Below are 20,333 nucleotides of genomic sequence, written 5' to 3' on the forward strand. Positions count from 1 at the left end.
GAAGGGGAGCACATTCGCCACACATGCAGCTCCATCAGGCTGCTCCCCTTCACTACTGAAAACAAATGCTATCCCCACCCACCCTGCTCAGTAAAGCTGCATTCAAGTGTTAAAGAAAAGGGGTGGGACTGCTTTTAGGAAATCCTGGATGCTCAGAGACAAAGGATTTTATTGGGTTCTTCAGGAGTGTAGGAGTCTTTTTTTTTTTTTTTTGGAAATTTCTGATTTAAGTTCTTCCCATGTACAAGATACAGGTCAGTGACAAATTTCACCCCAAAGTATCCTGGCATTATCCTGTCCCTGGTGGGTTTTACCCTTGTGATAAAGAATAAGGAATAAACTCATTCCCATCCTTAGTTATGGCTCAAGAGTATGAAAGGCTAGGGAGATAGATGGATTAGTGAACAAACACTTGCCACGTTAAATGTGAGGACCTGAGTTTGAATCGCCAGGACCCACAAAGCCAACAGTATGTAATTCTAGTGCTCATTCAAGGCAGCATGATGGGAAGGAGAGAAAAAAGAACCTGTGCCAGTGGTGGCGCACACCTCTAATCCCAGCACTTGGGATGCAGAGGCAGGCAGATCTCTGTGAGGCCAGCCCGGTCTACAAAGTGAGTTCCAGGACAGCCACGGCTCTTACACTGTAGAGAGAAGCGAATCCCCCCCCCCCAAAAATTCCCAAGCCAGATGTAAAGAACAGCAAAGAGACTTCTTAGTCTCAAAAAAGGTAGAAGGTAAGGACTGATACCCAATAGTGTCCTCTAAACTACTTGCAAGTAACCACACTTACACAAAAGCAGGTATGTTTTTTAAAAGTGTAAACTTTTTTGGACCCCTGAGTATGTCAGTAGGATGCAAACTTCCAGGAAAAGAAGAGGCACAGTGGCCAGGACTCAGGCTCCATTTTGACCCAACATTTATTGTCCTTTTACAACATGTCATTTTTTTTTTAATTTTTAATTTTTTTTTGGTTTAGAAACTGCTTATGATTAGTCTTCCAACAGTAACTCAAAAGCATGTAAAATAAAATCAACCTACTTTCTATATAAACACCCAGCAAACTGTGGCCCCTCATCCACCTACCCAGGTTGGCTAGGGGTAAGGGAGGGCTTGGGCAGCATTGAGAAAAGTACAGATGCTTTATTGTGGTAATGGTGAGGGTAGTGCCTTGGTTTACACCCCACAGGTTGCCTGCACCACCCCACTCTGCAACAGAAATATGGTGTAGGCCCAAGGCCCAATTCCTTGCTGGTAATTCACTCTTCACCTCCCAAATGAAAATCACTTTTATTTTATCGCTTTTGTAATTTTTTCAACAGAAAACCCCTGTCCAGAGTCTGACTGGAGCTGAACTGTTCAGACTGAGGAATGGAACAGGCCATGGGTACACCCATGGTCCCTCTCGGGCAAGTGCCCCCACCCCCAGGGAACAAGGTCCAGCTAGGCCAGCTCGCTGCATGCTGGCACACCACTTAGCCATACAGGTCATCATCATTGTCTTCTGTGTACACACTGCCACCTGTGCCACCTCCACTGCCCTGGCTAGGGCCAGCTCCACCCTGGTTCCCTGAAGGGAATCTGTATATACAAGAAAAAAGCCAAAAAAAAAAGAGATATGGATAGGGCCTGTGCAAGGTTTTTATAACTACTGCTCTAGCCTCCTTATGAGTCCCCACCACTGTTTCTACAAGTCCAAGTCCCCCAAGCAACTTAGGAACTGCCCATTGCCACCAACAAGATTACCTGAAGCTGCCGAAACCTCGACTTTGCTGAAGTGTCTGGGCAAACATTTCATACTTCCGAATGTCATTATCACTGACAGAACGACGGGCAAAGCGCATGGCTTCTTCAAAGTGATCTCTGCGGATCTCAGGCACTGGATCATCCTCTTCTACTTCCTATAAAGTTGGTAAGCACAGCTATGCTAGTTAGGACCCAGTTTGCACTCCATCCCTGGTCCTTATCCTCCCATTATTGTATAGTTTATGGATCTTTGACTATCCAACCTTAATCAGGTGCCAGGCCAAATTTCCTAAAGATAGACACTGTTCTGTTTAAAAATGTACCAGTGCATCCTAGAAATGGGAAAACTATACAGAAAGAATTCTTATCAGAGGTTGCCAGGGGCTTAAGAAAGAAAAAAGATACTGACTGAAGTGTCCTAAGCGAACTTTTTGTATCCTAACTGTTCTAGCAGTTAACTTAGACAGATGTGTGAGACACAAGGAAATTAGTACTTAGAGACTATAGCACCTTAAACCTCAAATTTAGAATCAGAGTGTCAATAGATCTTCAATATTCAACACATACTATATTGTACACTGTTTTACCTAGAAGCTTCATTTCCAGTTAACAACTATACACTTAATAGTTGCTTTGTATTTTTGAGACCAGGCCTAGGCTGGCCTGGAAATTCTGTCTTCATACATCCTGATTCCTACAACCTTTCTAGAAGTTATTTGCCCTCTTACTCCTTTATTCAAATCCCAGCTTAACCCCTATTCTTCTATTGAGAATTAACTCCAATTGCTATGATTTATGAGACTAATTCCCAGCATCAATTGCTTTATTTCTTTAAGAAACGCTTTAACAGTTATATTGCAAAGGCTCTCTCTAAAAGGCAAAGAAAGCCACTTGCTCGTTTCTTATTCATTCAGAGTGAATTCCAAACAGAGTGGAACCACTTTTTTTTTCCCCTAAAGGTTTTTCAAGACAGAGTTTTTCTTGTGTTACAGTCCTAGCTATCCTGGAACTAGCTCTTGTAGACCAGACTGGCCTCGAACTCAAGAGATCTGCCTCCTGAGTACTGGGATTAAAAGGCGTGCGCCACTACTGCCCAGCTAATTTTTACATTCTTTTTTTGTTTGTTTGTTTGGTTTTGGTTTTCGAGACAGGGTTTCTCTGTGTTTTACATTCTTATAAATACATAATTTACATTTTTCATTTTGGGAGTACATGGATTCCCTTCCCCACCAGAATGGAAAAGTCCAGACTCTTAAGTTTAAAAAATCTTTTCCAGGTTGGGGAGATGTCTCAGCAGTTTGTTAAGAGCACTGGCTGCTCTTCCAGAGGACCCAGGTTCAATTCCCAGTACCCATATGGCAGCTCACAACTGTTTGCAACTCTAGTTCCAGAAAACCTGACACCCTCACACATACAAGTAGATAAAACACCAATGCACATAAAATTGAAAAATAAAAATAAAACCTGGTTTATCTGCTGCACAATTGTACTTTCATTTCCCTCTAGGCATCAAGTTTAAACTGAACACATAGTCAACCCATCTCTTTCTACATGGGTTCACTTCCTTTTTTGTACAGTCTCATGTGACTTGTTTGGTCCTGTGCTTCTCATCTTCCTGTATTCACTACAGAGAGATGGAATAGGTATACACAGTGGAATAGGCATGGACCACACCCAGCTTAGCTGTTTAGTACTCGTTTTCTTAGATACCCATCTTAACACCTCAGTCAAGGGACCCTTCCTAATACCTTCTGCTCTCAACTCATGGAGAATGGCCCCTAGACTGGCACATTTGGACAAAGAGCTGACTCACCATAGCTGATGGATTTGTCTGCCTCTCTCGTTCTCGCCTAATCTCACTCTCAATAGATTCACGAATGGCCAGTTTACAAGCACGTTGGCAAATCTCTGTCAGATCAGCTCCAGAAAAGCCGTTAGTCATCTTAGCCAGGAACTCCAAATCCACATCCTAAAGGAAGCAAAAGAGCTACTTTAGCATTGTGCCTTCCTGCCATGGGGGCACATGGCTCTTTGGGCCATCCACTTTAAACACATCTGCTCCTGCCTCTGTCACCCCATTTTATTCTTTATTTCTTAAATTATCCTATTAGTCACAAAACTTTCATGTTTCCTTTAGCTAACCCAGAGATCTCCAAAGGCATCTTTATTAAGGAATCAAAAAACATTCTGTATTAGCTTCACAGAAAAAAAGTCCCTACAAATGACAACTTTGCACTTGCCTTGGCAACTGGGGACTTGCGCAGGTTAGCTTTTAGGATGGCAACACGGGACTTCTCATCAGGAAGTGGGATATAGATGAGCTGATCAAGACGGCCAGGTCTTAGGATAGCAGGATCAATGATGTCAGGCCGGTTGGTAGCTCCAATGATAAACACATTCTTTTTTGTGGACATGCCATCCATTTCTGTCAGGATCTGATTGATGACTCGGTCAGCAGCTCCACCACCATCTCCAATATTACCACCACGAGCTTTGGCAATTGAATCTAACTCGTCAAAGAAGAGTACACAGGGGGCAGCTTGCCGTGCCTGTGAAAGAGAAAGAGATCAACTCAAATATTAACTAGATTTCTCAGACTTCAAAAGAAAACAAAATAATCACCAATGCCCCAACTGGGCTGCCAGTAAAAAAATGGTTTTGACTCTGGAGAAATAGCCTCTTACCTACCTTTCCCCCAAACATATGAACATTAGCCAACCTCTGATAGCTCACCTTGTCAAAAATTTCCCTGACATTGGCCTCAGATTCCCCAAACCACATGGTCAGCAGCTCAGGACCCTTGATGGAGATGAAGTTAGCCTGGCACTCATTAGCAATGGCTTTGGCCAGCAAGGTCTTCCCACAGCCAGGAGGTCCATAGAAAAGAACACCTTTGGAAGGAGTCATGCCAAATTTGAGGAATTTGTCTGGATGCTCCACAGGATACTGGGAAAAAAAAAAAAAGATAATTTAGTTAACCTCCATATTTTAAATAAAATTGTTATTAATCATAAGCCTATCATCTACTTCATGGTACATGCTATGGTCTATGATGCAAGTTTTTTGAAGATATGCTCCTTACTATCTAAAACTGGCTAACAGCAGGCTTCTGGGTTGTACTCATGATTTTTGAGTCTGAGGCTTAAAAGGCCAACTACTACATACCGAGGCAATGACCAACTTACCCTAGGGCAAATTAGCCTACCTGAACCAGCTCCTGAAGCTCCCGTTTGACATCCTCCAGGCCTCCAATGTCTTCCCAGGTTACTTGTGGCACCTCTACCACAGTTTCCCGAAGTGCTGATGGGTTGCTTTGACTCAAGGCCCACTAAAAAGGGTGTTTGAAAAAGTGGGAATGAGATGGGGAGGGAAGCTTTGCATACAACAGAATACATTTTTGTGTTCCTAATTTGGGGATGTGGTCCTTACCCGGAAGTCATCCATAGTAACTGCCAAGGAATTCATGACCTCAGCATCAATGGTCTCATCCTCAAGGTCAATGAGGTCCATTTTTTTTCGGATGGCCTGTAGAGCAGCCTCTGAACATAGGGCTGCCAAATCAGCACCCACATGGCCATGAGTCTCATTGGCTACCTGCAGAGAGAGAAGATCTACTGACGACCTATCTTTAAGACCCAGCTTCCTTAAGAAGTCAGAAACAGAATCCTAACTTCATCCCATGATTCCTATCTCTGATTCCTCCTGTATTCTTGAAGAGATACACACTAGACCATTTATTGGCAGAGATGTTAAATACTCAAGCCTGGATTTGAGAGGTGGAAATAAAGCTGCTCCAACAACTAAAAATGTATTCCTGCCCTGAAACCAAAATAATCTCCATCCAACTCTGAATTGCTGTGTAGCCTACACTGGCCTCAAACTCAAGATCCTCCTGCCTCAACCCTTCCTGAGTCCTAGGATTACTGATATGAATCCTTTCATACTAGGTTATGTTTGTAGTCCCTTGCAACTTCCTAAAAACAGAGCTACCCTAAATCTTGGCCATCCATCATCACCACTCTACCTGTTCCAAGTCCACATCATCTGCCAGTTTCATGTTCTTGGTATGAATCTGAAGAATTTCCAAGCGTCCTGTAGCATCAGGGATTCCAATATCTACCTCTCTGTCAAAGCGACCTGTGGGACAATACAGAGATGTAAAACAGGAATAACTGCTGATCATAGACAAGTCACTCCAGAACTCTCTAATTATTTAGAGTTAAAATTAATGCCTTGCAACCTGCAAAACCTTTAGGTAAACCAAGATAAGTGGTTACTCTAGAGCAATGGTTCTCAACCTGTGGGTCATAGCCCCTTTGGGTCAGAGGGCCTTTCACAGTGGTCCTATATCAGATATTTACAATTCTTAACAGTAGCAAAATTAGTTATGAAAGTAGCAACAAAATAATTTAATGGTCGGGAGGCTCATTACAACATAAGTAACTGTATTAAAGGGTAACAGCAATAGGAAGGTTGAGAACCACCGTTCTAGTGGGAATATAGAATGGAAAAAAAGACAATAGTCCCTGCCATGGCAAAGAAACTGAGGACTTAACCAGCCTGGATAAAAGACAGTGAGATAAGGAAATCAAGCCAGCAGAGCTATAGTATAGCAACGAGTAAGAACAAGTTGGTTTGGGCAGTGGGGGCGCACACCTTTAATCCCAGCACTTAGGAGGCAGAGGCAGGTGGATCTCTGAGTTCAAGGCCAGCCCAATCTACAGAGAATTTCAGGACAGTCAGGGCTACACAGAGAAACCCTGTCTTAAAAACCAAACAGACAAAAAGAACAAGCTGGAAAGAATTTGTGTTCTTTACCAAACCGCCGTAGGGCTGGGTCAATGCTATTGGGTCTATTGGTTGCTGCCATAACTATCACATGTGCTCTCTGCTTTAGGCCATCCATAAGGGTCAACAACTGAGACACGATACGGCGCTCCACTTCCCCGTGAGTCTGTGAAAACAGTATGTCTGGTTAGAAACTGAGTCAGGACCTTCCAAGTCCCCACCATCCCCCTAGGTAAGTTCCTACTTTCTCTCTTTTGGGCGCAATGGCATCAAGCTCATCAATGAAGATGATAGCAGGTGCATTCTTTTCTGCTTCCTCAAAGGCTTTACGGAGGTTGCTCTCAGACTCGCCAGCCAATTTGCTCATGATCTCAGGACCTGAAAAGACACAGAATAGACAAGAAAGGGCCAATGAGGTGGCTTAATGGGTCAAGGTGCTTGTTACAAAGCCTGATAACCAGAGTTTAATCCTGGACCCCACGTGGTAGAAAGAAGGAACTAATACCCCCAAGTTGTCCTCATGTGTACATGTTCATACAAACACAATAAATTAATAAAATAGTTGTTTTTTAGAGACAACAAAAAACAATCTCGAAAGAAACTGTTTTGTATTTTCTTCCCTAGCCCCAATACAGGTACTGAGTAAGAATGTATTCATTTCTGTCTCTCACAGCATTCTTGGCCCATTATCAAGCTCAAGCCAGAGCTACCAGACCAGACTAGAAATGGACTCCGCACACTTCCCATAGCACAGTTCCAACTGTGAAGATGACAAAGATGTCTTTTGGTAAAAGGCTACTTGTCATTAGATCCCTAAGATCTAAGTATCATTCTAAAGACAGACAAATGATCTTTTAGCCCATATTCCCCAAAAACTCTTCAGATAAGAATAGATTTTATCCAGGTGGTGGTGGGGGTGGCACATGCCTTTAACCCCAGCATTCAGGAGACAGAGGCAGGTGAATCTGAGTTGCAAGATAGCCAGGACTACACAGAGAAACTATGCCTCAAAAACAAAACAACCTTTTGATTGATCATTACACCTTGTTTCCCTGATGTCTTCAGGTTATCTTAAGGGAAAAAAAAAAAAGAATCCCAGCACTCGGGAGGCATAAACAGTAGGTTTTCAAGGCCAGACTGGTCTACAAAGCAAAGCAGCCAGGTGACACAGTAAAACCATGTCTTAACTCCCATCTGACACCTCACTGCCCACACCCAAAATATACTCATTTATCAGAAAATGTTTTAGTGAGGTTACTGCGATAGCTCAAGTGCTAAAATAGTCTACCTACCTTAGAAAAATGAATACACAAGTTAGATCCCTAAAACCTACTGTCAAAATAAAACCGAGGCCGGGTGGTGGTGGCACACGCCTTTAATCCCAGCACTCGGGAGGCAGAGGCAGGCGGATCTCTGTGAGTTCAAGACCAGCCTGGTCTACAAGAGCTAGTTCCAGGACAGGCTCCAAAGCCACAGAGAAACCCTGTCTCGAAAAAACCAAAAAAAAATAAAAAAAAAAAAAAAAAAAAAAAAAAAAAACCGAAAAACAGGCATGGTGACACACACTTGTAAACCCAGCACTAGAGAGGTAGGTGGATTTCCTGGGGCTGGCTGGTTAGTCAACTTAATATACTTCAACAGTTCTAGGCCAGGTAGACTGCATCTGAAGAATGAGATTATTCTCTGAACTGGACACATGGGCATGCATACTCCCACACACTCCCCCCCCCCCCCCCCCCCCCACACACACAGAGGGCTAAAAGCTAGAGAGCTGAGTCAGCAGTTGAGAGCACTAGCTACTCTGCTAGACATCCTGGTTCAATCCCCAGCATCTATATATATGGTGGTTCACACCAGCTTTAACTCCAGTTCTAGAGGTTCTGATGCTCTCTTATGGGCCTCCCCAGGTATTGTACACACATAGTATACACACATATATGCAGACAAAACAGAAAAAACTTGTTAAAATAATTTTTTAAAGATGTATTTATTACGTATGCAGTGCTTTGCCTGCAGGCAGAAGAGGGCACCAGATCTTGTTAGCTACCATGTGGTTGCTGGGAATTGAACTCAGGCCCTATGGAAGACCAGCCTTAACTACTGAGCCCTCTCTCCAGCCCCAAAATAAAACAATATTTTAAAATATGCTGAAATGTATGGGTACAAGTGGATATGTCTGTGAGCTTCCCAACTCAGAAATGGGTCTAGTCAGATACAAGATAGACCAAGATTCTTACCATTGATCAGGAAGAAGAAGGCTCCAGTTTCATTTGCCACAGCTCGGGCAATCAGCGTCTTCCCTGTCCCAGGAGGTCCATATAGCAAGATTCCCCTAGGAGGCTAAGGAAAGTAGAGAGTAGTTAGGGTCAGGAACTTACCTTCCCCCAACTTCATCCATCCTAGACTAGCTTGACTAGGGCTCTAGTGAGGGATGAGAGCCAGGGCTCTACCCTGATACTATTAAGAAAAAGCCTCCAGAGGCTGGAGAGATGGCTCAGCAGTCAAGAGCACTGGCTGCTCTCTCATAGGACTCAGCTTGTTACTCATACAGGAGTAACACCCATACGTATAAAATAACAATAAAAAAGAACAAACAAGCATTTAAGACCTGTTTTCACAAGTGAGGAAGGCAAGGTGGAAAGAATACATGCTTCAGGTGAGACTGGGTAACAATGGGAGACACCAAACAAAAACACAAAGGGCAAGGACTGGCAGCACACATCTTTATTCCCAGTTTTGAGGCAGAGGCAAATGGATCTAAATTCAGTGCTAACCTGGTGAGTTCCAAGATACAGAACAAGATTCCAAGATACAAGTACCCAGGGAGCTGGGCGGTGGTGGCGCACGCCTTTAATCCCAGCACTCGGGAGGCAGAGGCAGGAGGATCTCTGTGAGTTCGAGACCAGCCTGGTCTACAAGAGCTAGTTCCAGGACAGGCTCCAAAGCCGCAGAGAAACCCTGTCTCGAAAAACCAAAAAAAAAAAAACAAGTACCCAGGGATACAGAGAGAGTCTCAAATATCCTACCCTGTTACCACCCAAAACAACCAACCAAACAAAAACCAAATAATGAGTCCTTGGAAATAAACACTGATTAAACGATCGTACATTTCTTTTACTGACAGGGAAAGTGATGCCAGCAAGTTGGTAACATTTATAAATTCAACTTAATGTTATGACTAACATGTTATGGCAAGGGCTCAATTTGACAAACCAGGATCTAGGTCATTGGATAAAGCAGGGTCTGTTTTTCATTGTTAGAGGCTTTCACAGGTATTTACAACCTCCTAGGAAAGGGATTCTCAACCTGTGGGTCATGACCATCAGAAAACACGTATTTCTGATGGCCTTAGGCATGCCCTACCATAAATTTTCACTGATACTTTATAATGGTAATTTTGCTACTGAGGTGTCTCAGTACCTAAGACCATCAGAAATATGTGTTTTCCAATGGTCATGACCCACAGGTTGAGAACTGTTGCTCTGATTTAATCTCAGGTTAGAATGTCTATTTGTTTATTTGTTTTGTTTTTCAAAATAGGGTTTTTCTGTGTAGCCCTGGCTGTGTGCTGGAACTCACTCTGTAGACCCAGCTGACCTCAAACTCTAAGAAATCTGGCACTCCAGTGCTTTGATTTAAGGTGTACATCACCACCGCCCAGCCCAAATTGTTTTTTAATAATCAGTAATCATTTGCAACTTTTCTTCTTTGAAGTTGTCTGCAGCCTTATCCACAGGACACTGAAACTGCCCTCAAAGAAGTCAAAACCATTTGTATGCTTACTAGGCAAATTAGTCATTTCTTTTTTGGTATGTTCTATTACATAGAAAAGGTCAGAAAACTATATTCTAGGTAGGTGGTTCTCAAATGTTTAACTCAGAAATCTAATACTTGATCAATTTTCTTCCTTTATTGAGTAATGGGGCTACAAAACTGGCAAACTTATGACTAACATTTTAATATGATCCATGAAAGAAGAACTGTAATGTATATTTATGTATCCACAAATATACGCTACCCATTTTGTTCTTTATAATGGCTCTAATGAATTTAGAGCCTTCTCTAACTGCTAAGGATGCTCACCTTCACACCAATTGCCTTAAAGAGCGCAGGATGTCTCAATGGCAGTTCCACCATCTCCTTTATCTGAGCTAGCTGCTTCCTGCAGCCACCGATATCATCATAGCCTACTTCATTCAAGGACTCTTCCTCATCCTGGAAATGGAAGCAAACAAAGAACAAAGAAAACAGGAATAGTATTGTCAGCAAAAATACATTTTCTCTAAATCATCCCACTATGTGGTATGGGAAAATATGCAGTATGAGAAGATTCTCTTCTATAGTAATCTCATCTTAAGCACACGCCTGTAATCTCCAGTACTTGGAAGGCAGAGGGAGAAAAGACTGAATTTGAGGCCAGCTCAGGCTACAAAGTGAGTTCCAGACAGCCTATTTAGGAATACCCTGTCAAAGGAAAACAAAACAAAACAAACAAAAAACAGAAACAAAAATCCAAACCTCCTCTGTCACAGCCCTTAGTCTTATTGATAAGGGATCCCTAAAACTAAAGCTAACCTATACATGACTGGGCCCATCAACATCCCATTTTGAATGGAGTGGGGGTGGTTCATAAAGCACCACCCAACCCTGAGGAGCAAGCTGTAGGCATTAATGGCTGCTAGGAGACAGAATCATATTCCTTATGGTACAGTCACTGAGTCACTGATAAGCTGTAGCTGGGTCAATGACCCCCCATAGCAACAATCAACTCTAAATAAATGCAGTGGGCCACCAAGAGGGGAAAAAACAAATAAATAGAAACAGAAACATGAAGTAGGGAGATTTTGAGAGAAAAGGGAGGACCAGTGGAATCAGGCATGGTGGCGCATGCCTTTTAATCCCAGCTTGGGAAGCAGAGGCAGGCAGATCTGTGAGTTCCAGGTCAGTCTAAGTGACATAGTGAGACCCTGTCTAAAAAACAAACAAGCTGAGCAGTGGTGGGGCACACCTTTAATACCAGCATTTGGGGGGCAGAGGCAGGAGGGATCTCTGTGAGGCCAACCTGGTCCACAAAGTTGAGTCAGGACTGTTACAGAGAAACCCTGTCTTAAACACACACACACACACACACACACACACACACACACACACACACACACACACACAAAAACCCACCCAAGGAGGGATAATATGATCAAACATAGCTACATGGGTACTGGGAATTAAACCTAGGACCTCTGGAAGAGCAACCAGTGTTCTTAACCACCAAGCCATATCTCCAGCCCGTTTATATTTTTTTAAATATTTATTTATATGTTATGTATACAATATTCTGTCTGTGTGTATGTCTGCAGGCCAGAAGAGGGCACCAGACCTCATTACAGATGGCTGTGAGCCACCATGTGGTTGCCGGGAACTGAACTCAGGACCTTTGGAAGAGTAGGCAATGCTCTTAACCACTGAGCCATCTCTCCAGCCCCCCGTTTATATTTTTTGAGACAGGATCTTCCATCATAGACCACCATGCTGGACTCAAACTTACAGTAATACTCCCACTTCCACCTATTAAGCATTAGGATTATTGTCATATACTACCACACTCAGTGTCAATCATTTACATCTTCTAGACTTCATCTCAAATCCATGACATTGGGTTCTTTCAATAAATACTTAGGTGATTTTTCACTTTCATAAGATCATCTCATCTCCAAAAGCATTCAGCTTGATAACCAACACAAATGCCACTTGAGTGGTAATAAAATTGGGAGATGGGGATACAGTTCAGTGGCAGAGCACTTGCCTAAAATACACAATTTGGGAATTTGAATGGGTTCAATTCCCCAGCACCACAAACAGAAAACAAACTAGGATAAGGGAGTAACTCACCTCTCGCTTGATTGGCTCTCCTTCACAGTGAATCACTGTGTCTGGAGCAACAATACAGTAAGGGCTGGGATCTGTCTCTACTACTTTGAACTCCACAGCTCGCATCCCACCCCGGACAAGGAAAATATCTCCTATAACACAAAGCAATACAAGCAAAATTAGAGGTGTCAAGAACAAGATCAAGTGAAAATTCTCCACCAGACCCATGATCACTCAGTAGATACCCTTCTTCCCTAACCAGGCAACAGTAAGACTCTAATCTGTATTGCATTTCTCTGCTACTCAAGACTAGTATACAGAAATGGTGTGACAGAAGCCCCCTTTAACAATTACGGTAAGATAGCCTAAGCTTTCACTACAACCAACAATGGCAGAGCTGTACACTTTAACCTTGACAGTCAACAAAAAGAGATCATTCTTCAGAGATACATGAGAACTACTTACTATCCTGGAGCACAGAAGGAGGTGAGAGGGCAGACAAATATGTGTGCAGGATACATATATACATACTCGTAGATATGAAAATAACATGGAACTGTTCCAAAGTTTACTCAAGTATCAGCCATTCTTAGACTCAGTTTCTCTCACCTTTCCGGATGGGTCGATAAGCTTCCAGGAAATACGGCTTAAGGTACACTTCAAAGAGATTGCCAGTGATGCCTTCCACCGTGTCATCGATGGGTAGCACATGGATTCGTTTGCCATACTTTACATCAGGGCATGGCTGGATGCTGAGGATGACAAGCAGACTCCACATTACCAACCACACTGAAGCCCAAGCACTGGGTGTCCGAAAGGGCCTGGCACAGACAGCTGATGGTAAGCGAAAGAGAAAAGGCAGGGATGGCCTTAGGTGAAGAGAAGGAGAGCAGGGTGGGAGCGGAGGCAAAGGAACAGCCAAGCAGAACTAAGACAAGTCACAACCACAAAAAGGTAATAGAAGTCACTCATCATTAAGTCAAAATTAAAAATACTTGGAAGCCGCACATATGCACAGTTCTACCACTGGAGTCTTCAATATGGAATAGTCAAGGATAATCTTTTCTAGTTAATACTGACCATCGCCTGTCTCTCCCAAGATTACTGGGAATATAGGTACATGCTACCATGTCTGGCCTTCTAATTAATATTGATATCCCACTTTTACAAGGGGGAGGGGGGCAGCAAGGTTTGACAAGAGAAATCGAAACTTGATGACAGTGAAAAGACATAAAAAAATAATCTCAATCACAAGATCAAAACACCTTGAGAAAGTGACTAAGTGGGCTCAAGAAGATACTTAAGTTTTAAAAAACTTCAGAAACTTGGTTGATCCTGATCAAGTAACTGGAGATTGTGGAAGCCTCGTGCCTAGCTGGGAAGAGCAACCCTAGGTCTAGCTGTAACTGCTCTTTTCCCCCGGGTTTACTTATCTTTTTGCTTTCCTTTTTCTTTTTGGAGACAGTTTCACTATGTAGACCACACTAGCCTGAACTCATAGCCCTACCTGTCTCTGGGTCCCACATGCTGGGATTAAAGGTGTGTGCACCACCAAGCCCAGCCTAGGTTTACTTATTTTTAGAAGTACTGTTTTAGAAGACCAACCTTCCTACTCACACTTCCACTTCATTACAGAACCATCACAAGCCATTAAGAAAGCCATGGAGATGCCAATTTGTCCTAATAACCATGCAGGGGAGGTGGATTTTTGAAGTCTCTAGAAAGGCAATGCAACCTGAAGACAACCCTGAAAACATGAGTCTTCCCATGACCAGGTAGCTTAACTGCCATGGATTCCGTCCTGGTTTTAATGGAGGAGGGTTGCTGTCTATAATGCATGCTGTAGTATATGGCCTCACATCCCCCTCCACCCCATACACACCTGATGACATCCCCTAGGCGAACACGGAGGTTATTCCGAACAACTCTGTTCATTCGAATCTTCTCATCAGAGCATGTGTCATCAGAAAGCACAATGCACACAGCTTCCCGTCTCTTCTTTCCTTTTAGCAACACTGTGTCACCTCGGAACAACTGCAGTTCGTCCATCTTGGGCTAAGAAAAAAAAAAAAAAAACAGTTAAAGACTTGGAGCCACTGAGCTTTTCAGTAGGCTGAAGCCCTCTAGGCTAGAATTCCCTATAAACCCCCACTTTATCCATCACTGCAAGAAAAACGACAAAAAGAAAGCTGGGGAAATCTTTCTACTTAAGTGCAGTAAAGAGTGGACTGTATACCCAATTTACCTGGGACAAGGACACCACACTGTTATCTTCATTGATGGCTTCATCAACAATTAACCGATTGGGTCGGTTCTTCTGTTTGAGAATGGCTGTTGATAAATCATCGCCTTTTGAACTAGAAGAAAGAAAATGGGATCAGACCTAAAGGATACTGAGCCCCACCAATCCCTAAGATTCACATGGGCAAGAAAGAATGGATAGATGAAGCTTAAAAGCTCAGATAAGCAGGTCGGTAGTGGCACAAGTCTTTAATCCTAACACTTGGGAGGCAGAGGCAGGTGGATCTGAGGCAGGCCTGGTCTACAGAGCTAGTTCTAGGACAGCTAGGACTGTTACACAGAGAAACCCTGTCTGGGGGACGGAGGAGGGGGTGGGTGGGGGGGACGGGGGAATGGGCGAGGGACGACGACTAAGAAATGAAAATGCTGGGGCTGGAGAGATGGCTCAGTGGTTAAAAGCATTGCCTGCTCTTCCAAAGTTCCTGAGTTCAATTCCCAGCAACCACATGGTGGCTCACAACCATCTGTAATGGGGTCTGGTGCCCTCTCCTGGCCTGCAGGTGTGCACACAGAAAAAATATTGTACACATAATAAATAAATAAATATTTTAAAAAAAAAGAAATGAAAATGCTTTCACAGCGCCTAGTGCATGGTCACCATTGACAAAGTTCTCTTATTGCTTGTCTTCCAAAGGAATGAAGTAAGCCAGAGAATGTTTAGGGAAGCCATGTTCTACCTAGCAAGCCTCTGTACAACAAAACAATTTTAACACTATCCTCCTCAAAAAATAAACCTCATGAATCCAAGAACATTTCCTAGTACCACAAGTTCACCAAGCACAAAACAACATAAAACAAAAAGTAATATATAACAGGACAAAAAAAAAATGCCTAGAACCTTCAGAAAGAGGATCTATAAAAGCACATAACTTTTGTTAATCCAGAAACAAAAATCAAGAATTTTTGAGACATGGGAAAATTCAAATCCTTCACTTAAATTAAGAAACTAAGTTGTACCTATGAGAGAAAAAAATATGTAGCATTTAGCTTTTTGGGTGTTATTTCTTTTAGCATGCTGACCTCCAGTTCTATCCATTTTCCTATAAATGACATAATTATAATGACATTATAGTTGAATAAAACTCTGTGTGTCTGTGTGTATAAAAAAAAAAAAAAGAAACTAAGTTGTTGCTGGGCAATGGCACCTTTAATACCAGCACTCAAGGGAGGCAGATCTCTGAGTTCAAGGCCAGCATGGTCTATAGACTTGAGTTCCAGGACAGCCAGAGTTACAGAGGAACACCTTTCTTTTCTAAGAAAGAAAGAGAAAGAAAGAAAGAAAGAAAGAAAGAAAGAAAGAAAGAAAGAAAGAAAGAAAGAAAGAGAAAGAAAGGAAGGAAGGAGGGAAACCATGTTTCTTTTTAAAGTTAATTACCACATGAATTACAAATGATTGGTTTCATTGACATTTTCATACATGTATGTATTTTAATGAGCCCCCATTGCCCTCTCTAGGCCCTCTCCAACTGACCCTTTTCTTCTGTTTTGTATATGTGGCCCAATTATTTTAATTAAGAGCTAACATGAGTCGGGCGGTGGTGGCGCACGCCTTTAATCCCAGCACTCGGGAGGCAGAGGCAGGCGGATCTCTGTGAATTCGAGGCCAGCCTGGTCTACAAGAGCTAGTTCCAGGACAGGCTCTAAAAAAGCTGCAGAGAAACCCTGTCTCGAAAAACAAAAACAAAAATAAAAACAAAAAAAACAAAAACAAAAAAAAAAGAGCTAACATGAGGGCTGGAGAGATGGCTCAGCGGTTAAGAGCATTGCCTGCTCTTCCAAAGGTCCTGAGTTCGATTCCCAGCAACCACATGGTGGCTCACAACCATCTGAAATGAGATCTGATGCCCTCTTCTGGCCTGCAGGCAGACACACAGACAGAATATTGTATACATAATAAATAAATAAATATTTTTTAAAAAAAGAGCTAACATGATGAGGGGTAATCTACATGAACAACCTGTCAGTGGCTACACTACTTGAGGAAATGTGTCTCTTTACCCATGCAAACCATTAGCTGCCCCTAACTCTGAGGAACTGGTGGGACCTTATGGGCCTTTCCCCACTAATTTTCTAAGTGTTATTCACTGGACAGTGATACTAATTCCTTTCTTTCTACATTTATATCTATCTGTCTTGAATGTGTATATGTTATGGTAGTTGCTCTGTCTTCCTACCATGTGGGTTCAATGGACTGAACTTAGGTTGTCAGGTCTGGCAGCATGTGCCTTTATCTTCTAAATTATTACACTGGTACCAAATGTCATAACTAGCTCATTTCTAGCATCCACCTACTAGAACTCTCCCTCTGAAAAGTTACCTCTAACCACGAATGGTGGGATAAGCCTTTAATCCTAGCACTTGGGAGGAAGAGGCATGTCGATTTATCTATGCATTTGAAGCCAGTTTAGTCCACAGAGTTCCAGGCTGGGGCTATATAATGAAACCCTATTTCATCAAAAAGAAACAAATGAAACCCCCAAAACACTTTTCTTCCAAGTTTTGAGAAACTTTATTAACCAAAATAGAAGTCAAACGATGGAAAAAGCAAATGAAGGGGAGGAAAAAAACTTTCTGCAACAAATTAATAATAGGCATAGTGCTTCATGCCTGTATTTATCTCAGCAATTGCCTGAGCAGCACAGCAAGACTATTTCAATAGTAGTAATCATAAATGAGTGCCTATAAAGCATCACATTGTTCTAGGAGCTAGATGAGACAGCAAAATCAAACAAAAAGCACTGCCACTGGAAATAACCTTACCCTCACTTATAGACTATTGTTGTTTTATTATTATTATAAAGGGCCTTGCTATATATAGCCCTGACTATATAAACTAGGTTGACCTTGAACTTGCAGTGATCCTCCTGACTGAAATCAGAGGCATTCATCACCACACTCAGCTATGTTACATCTTTAATCACTACTTCAGATAAACTAGTTTCCAGAGTAGTTTCCTTAGCTCTAACTTGCCTCCTCATTTCAAAGGGTGTGGCCACAATGCTGCTAAAAATAAGTGTATTCACCAAATTTTCTATTTTCCCATATTCTCAAACTGCTTTCTACCAAACTGCTTTGCCCAGAGGCTGCCCATCTTCTTATTTTATTTACAGGACTGAATTAAAGATAATTCCTCAAGTTATCACTTTGCATTTTAATCTCAAAACTGCATTTCAGAATGGGGGCATGGTGGGGAACACCTTTAATCCCAGCACTTGAGATTGGCCAGCTAGTCTACAAGGTGAGTACCAGGGCAGGGAGGTTGTCACACAGAGAGACCCTGTCTGGAAAGGAAAAAAAGAATGCAACTCTAATCTGACTGAGTCCAGACCCTGGCTCTAGAGATGAGTGGTATGCCCTTAAAGACCTGTAATTCATCTACCCATGGAGTTTAGAGCTGGTAACATCGGAAAAGAGCTGAGAGCAACTGCAGCTCTAAATGTTCTTTAGGGAAATCTATTTGTCTGCATGACTCAGGTCCTTTTCAGAACTCAAAACCACACAAGGGAACTTGGAAGAAGTTCAGGTAAGAACCATCAAGAAGACCTAAAGGTAAAAACCATCTATGACGCCAGATTTCAGGAATTTTAATTTAAAAAAAAAATCTGGATATAAAAGTGCATACTGTGACTTTTCTATGACCCCATTATTGGGGGATAAGGGTGGCACAGCAGCAAGACCAGATATTCAAAACAACCTTGACTACCGTGGCTGAGTTTAATCCCAGCACCTGGAAGGCAGAAGCAAGCTGATCTCTGAGTTCTGGGCCAACCTTGTCTTCAGAGTGAGTTCCAGGACAGCCAGGGCTACACAGAGAAACCCCGTCTTGAAAAATAAACAAACAAACTTAATTTTTAAAAAAGATAAACAGGGAGCTGGTGAGATGGCTCAGTGGTTAAGAACACTAACTGAGGACCTGGGTTCAACTCCCAGCACCCACATGGCAGCTCGCAGCTGTCTGTAACTCCAGTTCCAGAGAATCTGACATCATCATACCAATGTACATGAAATAAAGTTAAATAAAGTTTTTTTAAAAAGATAAATAAAACAAAGGTGAAATACTACAGAATATTTTTAAAGTATATTTTGTTGTTTTTGAGACGAGGACTAGGTAGCCCGGGAACTCTCAATGTAAATTAGGCTAGCCTAGGTAGAACTTTCTGCCTTTAAGTGCTGGGATTAAAGGCGTGCACCACCCCACCCACCCTGGCTATTTAAAATACTAATAGTCCTTTTAACTAAGCAACCGAGTGAATATTTCATCCCAAGGAAATGAAACTTAAAACACCTAATCGCCTCAAAGAGCAAGAAGGTTTGTATAAATTATTTTCCTAGGCTTGCTGATTTTTCTTTTTTGCTTGGGTAGCTCTAGTTTCTAAACGGAATGTCTGAAGTAACTGGGTTTTATTTGATGCTTTCCTGAGAAAGTTGGGGCCATAAAATCCCAAGGCCCAAACAATCTCTAATCGTAGCTACTTGGAAAAGAGAAGTGTATGTTTTTAAGAGTTATTTAAGACTAAGTCAACTCTAACCTGCAACTTCTGAAAGCCGTAATACAGAAAGCAAAAACAAAACAAAACCAACTCAGACTCTAACTTCAGCACCTTAAAATAGAAAAACACCTTTCTAGCCACCCCCTGGACAAAGATAAAATAATAATAATAGTAATAATAATAGATAAAGCTTTCTTGTATTTACAAAAGGCCTAACGAGGTGAAAATCGACTTTTGAGAAAAGCACAACCTTCCCTCTCCCTATCGGGCCCGTACTACCCAGGGTGCAAAAGATGCCAACCTCCGGCAAGGCCGTCCGGCTCTACCAGGACCGACCCGGGCTTCCTTCTCCCGGGTGGCTCGGCCCGGCCTTCCCGAGTCCCGGGGCTCCTGGGGCCTTCACGTGGCCCCAAGTCCACGCCCACTGGGCCCAGTCGGGGCCTCCGGCTCGCAGTGTTTCCTCTTCGCGGGCTCAGGGTCTTCCGCGAGTGGTCGGAGAAGCGCCTGACCGGTGTCCCAGCGCCATGGAACTCCGCGCCGGCAGCGTGGACCCTAAGGCCTAAGTAGGCCGGGGCCACCGTGCCGAGGGAACGAGGCAGGCCGACCGGGGCCTGCATGACACAGCACCATCTTGTCCAGGCTCCGACCCAGGCCCAGCGCGGGCCCGACCTAGGGGGCGCGCGGGTGCACAGCCCGGCCCGAGGCCCTCACTCGCCCCTTTCCTCTCCTTCCGTCTCTCTCCTCCCGGCCTAGACTCTCCGACGCGGCCCTACCGGGCCTACCCAGCGCGGCGAGTCCCACGGTGCGCGCCGCCGCAGCCGGCGGCCGTGCGCGCGCATCCACTTACTCGGCTCCAGAGGCCATGGCGCGCGCCTGTCCCGGTCGGCGGCTGTGGCGGCCTGAGGGTAACGGCTACGAGAATGGCAGGCGACCGGCTAGGCCCGGGCTTGACTCACTCAGGCGGTGGATCAACAGCAGTGACAGACCCTCAGACAGCCTCCTTCTCGCTTCCTCCCAGCGGCACCAGGGCGGCAGGCGGGCGGGAGACGCTAGCTCCGGATCCGCGAGGGGGGCAGCGGCAGCGACTAATCAAACGACGGCTGCAAACGCTTCGCTGAGACTGAGCCGAGAAGAGCCGAATCAT

At 43.4% G+C, this 20,333-nt stretch overlaps 1 protein-coding gene across 1 annotated transcript; it reads right to left on the reverse strand.

Moving 5' to 3' along the window:
- Window positions 1–901: 901 nt before the first annotated feature.
- On the reverse strand, window positions 902–20,333 carry LOC119826416 (valosin containing protein). The gene is made up of 17 exons (XM_038347722.2): window positions 20,037–20,333; window positions 14,644–14,755; window positions 14,281–14,453; window positions 13,008–13,150; window positions 12,420–12,550; window positions 10,617–10,748; window positions 8,771–8,873; window positions 6,778–6,911; window positions 6,564–6,699; window positions 5,770–5,882; window positions 5,175–5,339; window positions 4,951–5,073; window positions 4,479–4,691; window positions 3,986–4,294; window positions 3,559–3,714; window positions 1,746–1,900; window positions 902–1,580 (listed from the first exon to the last, which is right to left on the reverse strand). The coding sequence occupies exons 1-17, from the start codon at window positions 20,051–20,053 to the stop codon at window positions 1,475–1,477; spliced, it is 2,421 nt and encodes an 806-aa protein (XP_038203650.1). The 5' UTR covers window positions 20,054–20,333; the 3' UTR covers window positions 902–1,474.

This window comes from Arvicola amphibius, chromosome 11, assembly GCF_903992535.2.
Source record: "Arvicola amphibius chromosome 11, mArvAmp1.2, whole genome shotgun sequence".
Taxonomy (NCBI): domain Eukaryota; kingdom Metazoa; phylum Chordata; class Mammalia; order Rodentia; family Cricetidae; genus Arvicola; species Arvicola amphibius.

What these genes read in the sequence shown, in the direction of transcription:
- LOC119826416 (XM_038347722.2), bottom strand. An exon ending in CTTCTTCTTCCTGATCAATG is followed by an intron (nt 6,912 to 8,770) that starts GTAAGAATCTTG and finishes GTGTCTTTTCAG; the next exon opens with GTCCTGAGATCATGAGCAAA. An exon ending in CCCAGCCCTACGGCGGTTTG is followed by an intron (nt 5,883 to 6,563) that starts GTAAAGAACACA and finishes ATTGTCCCACAG; the next exon opens with GTCGCTTTGACAGAGAGGTA.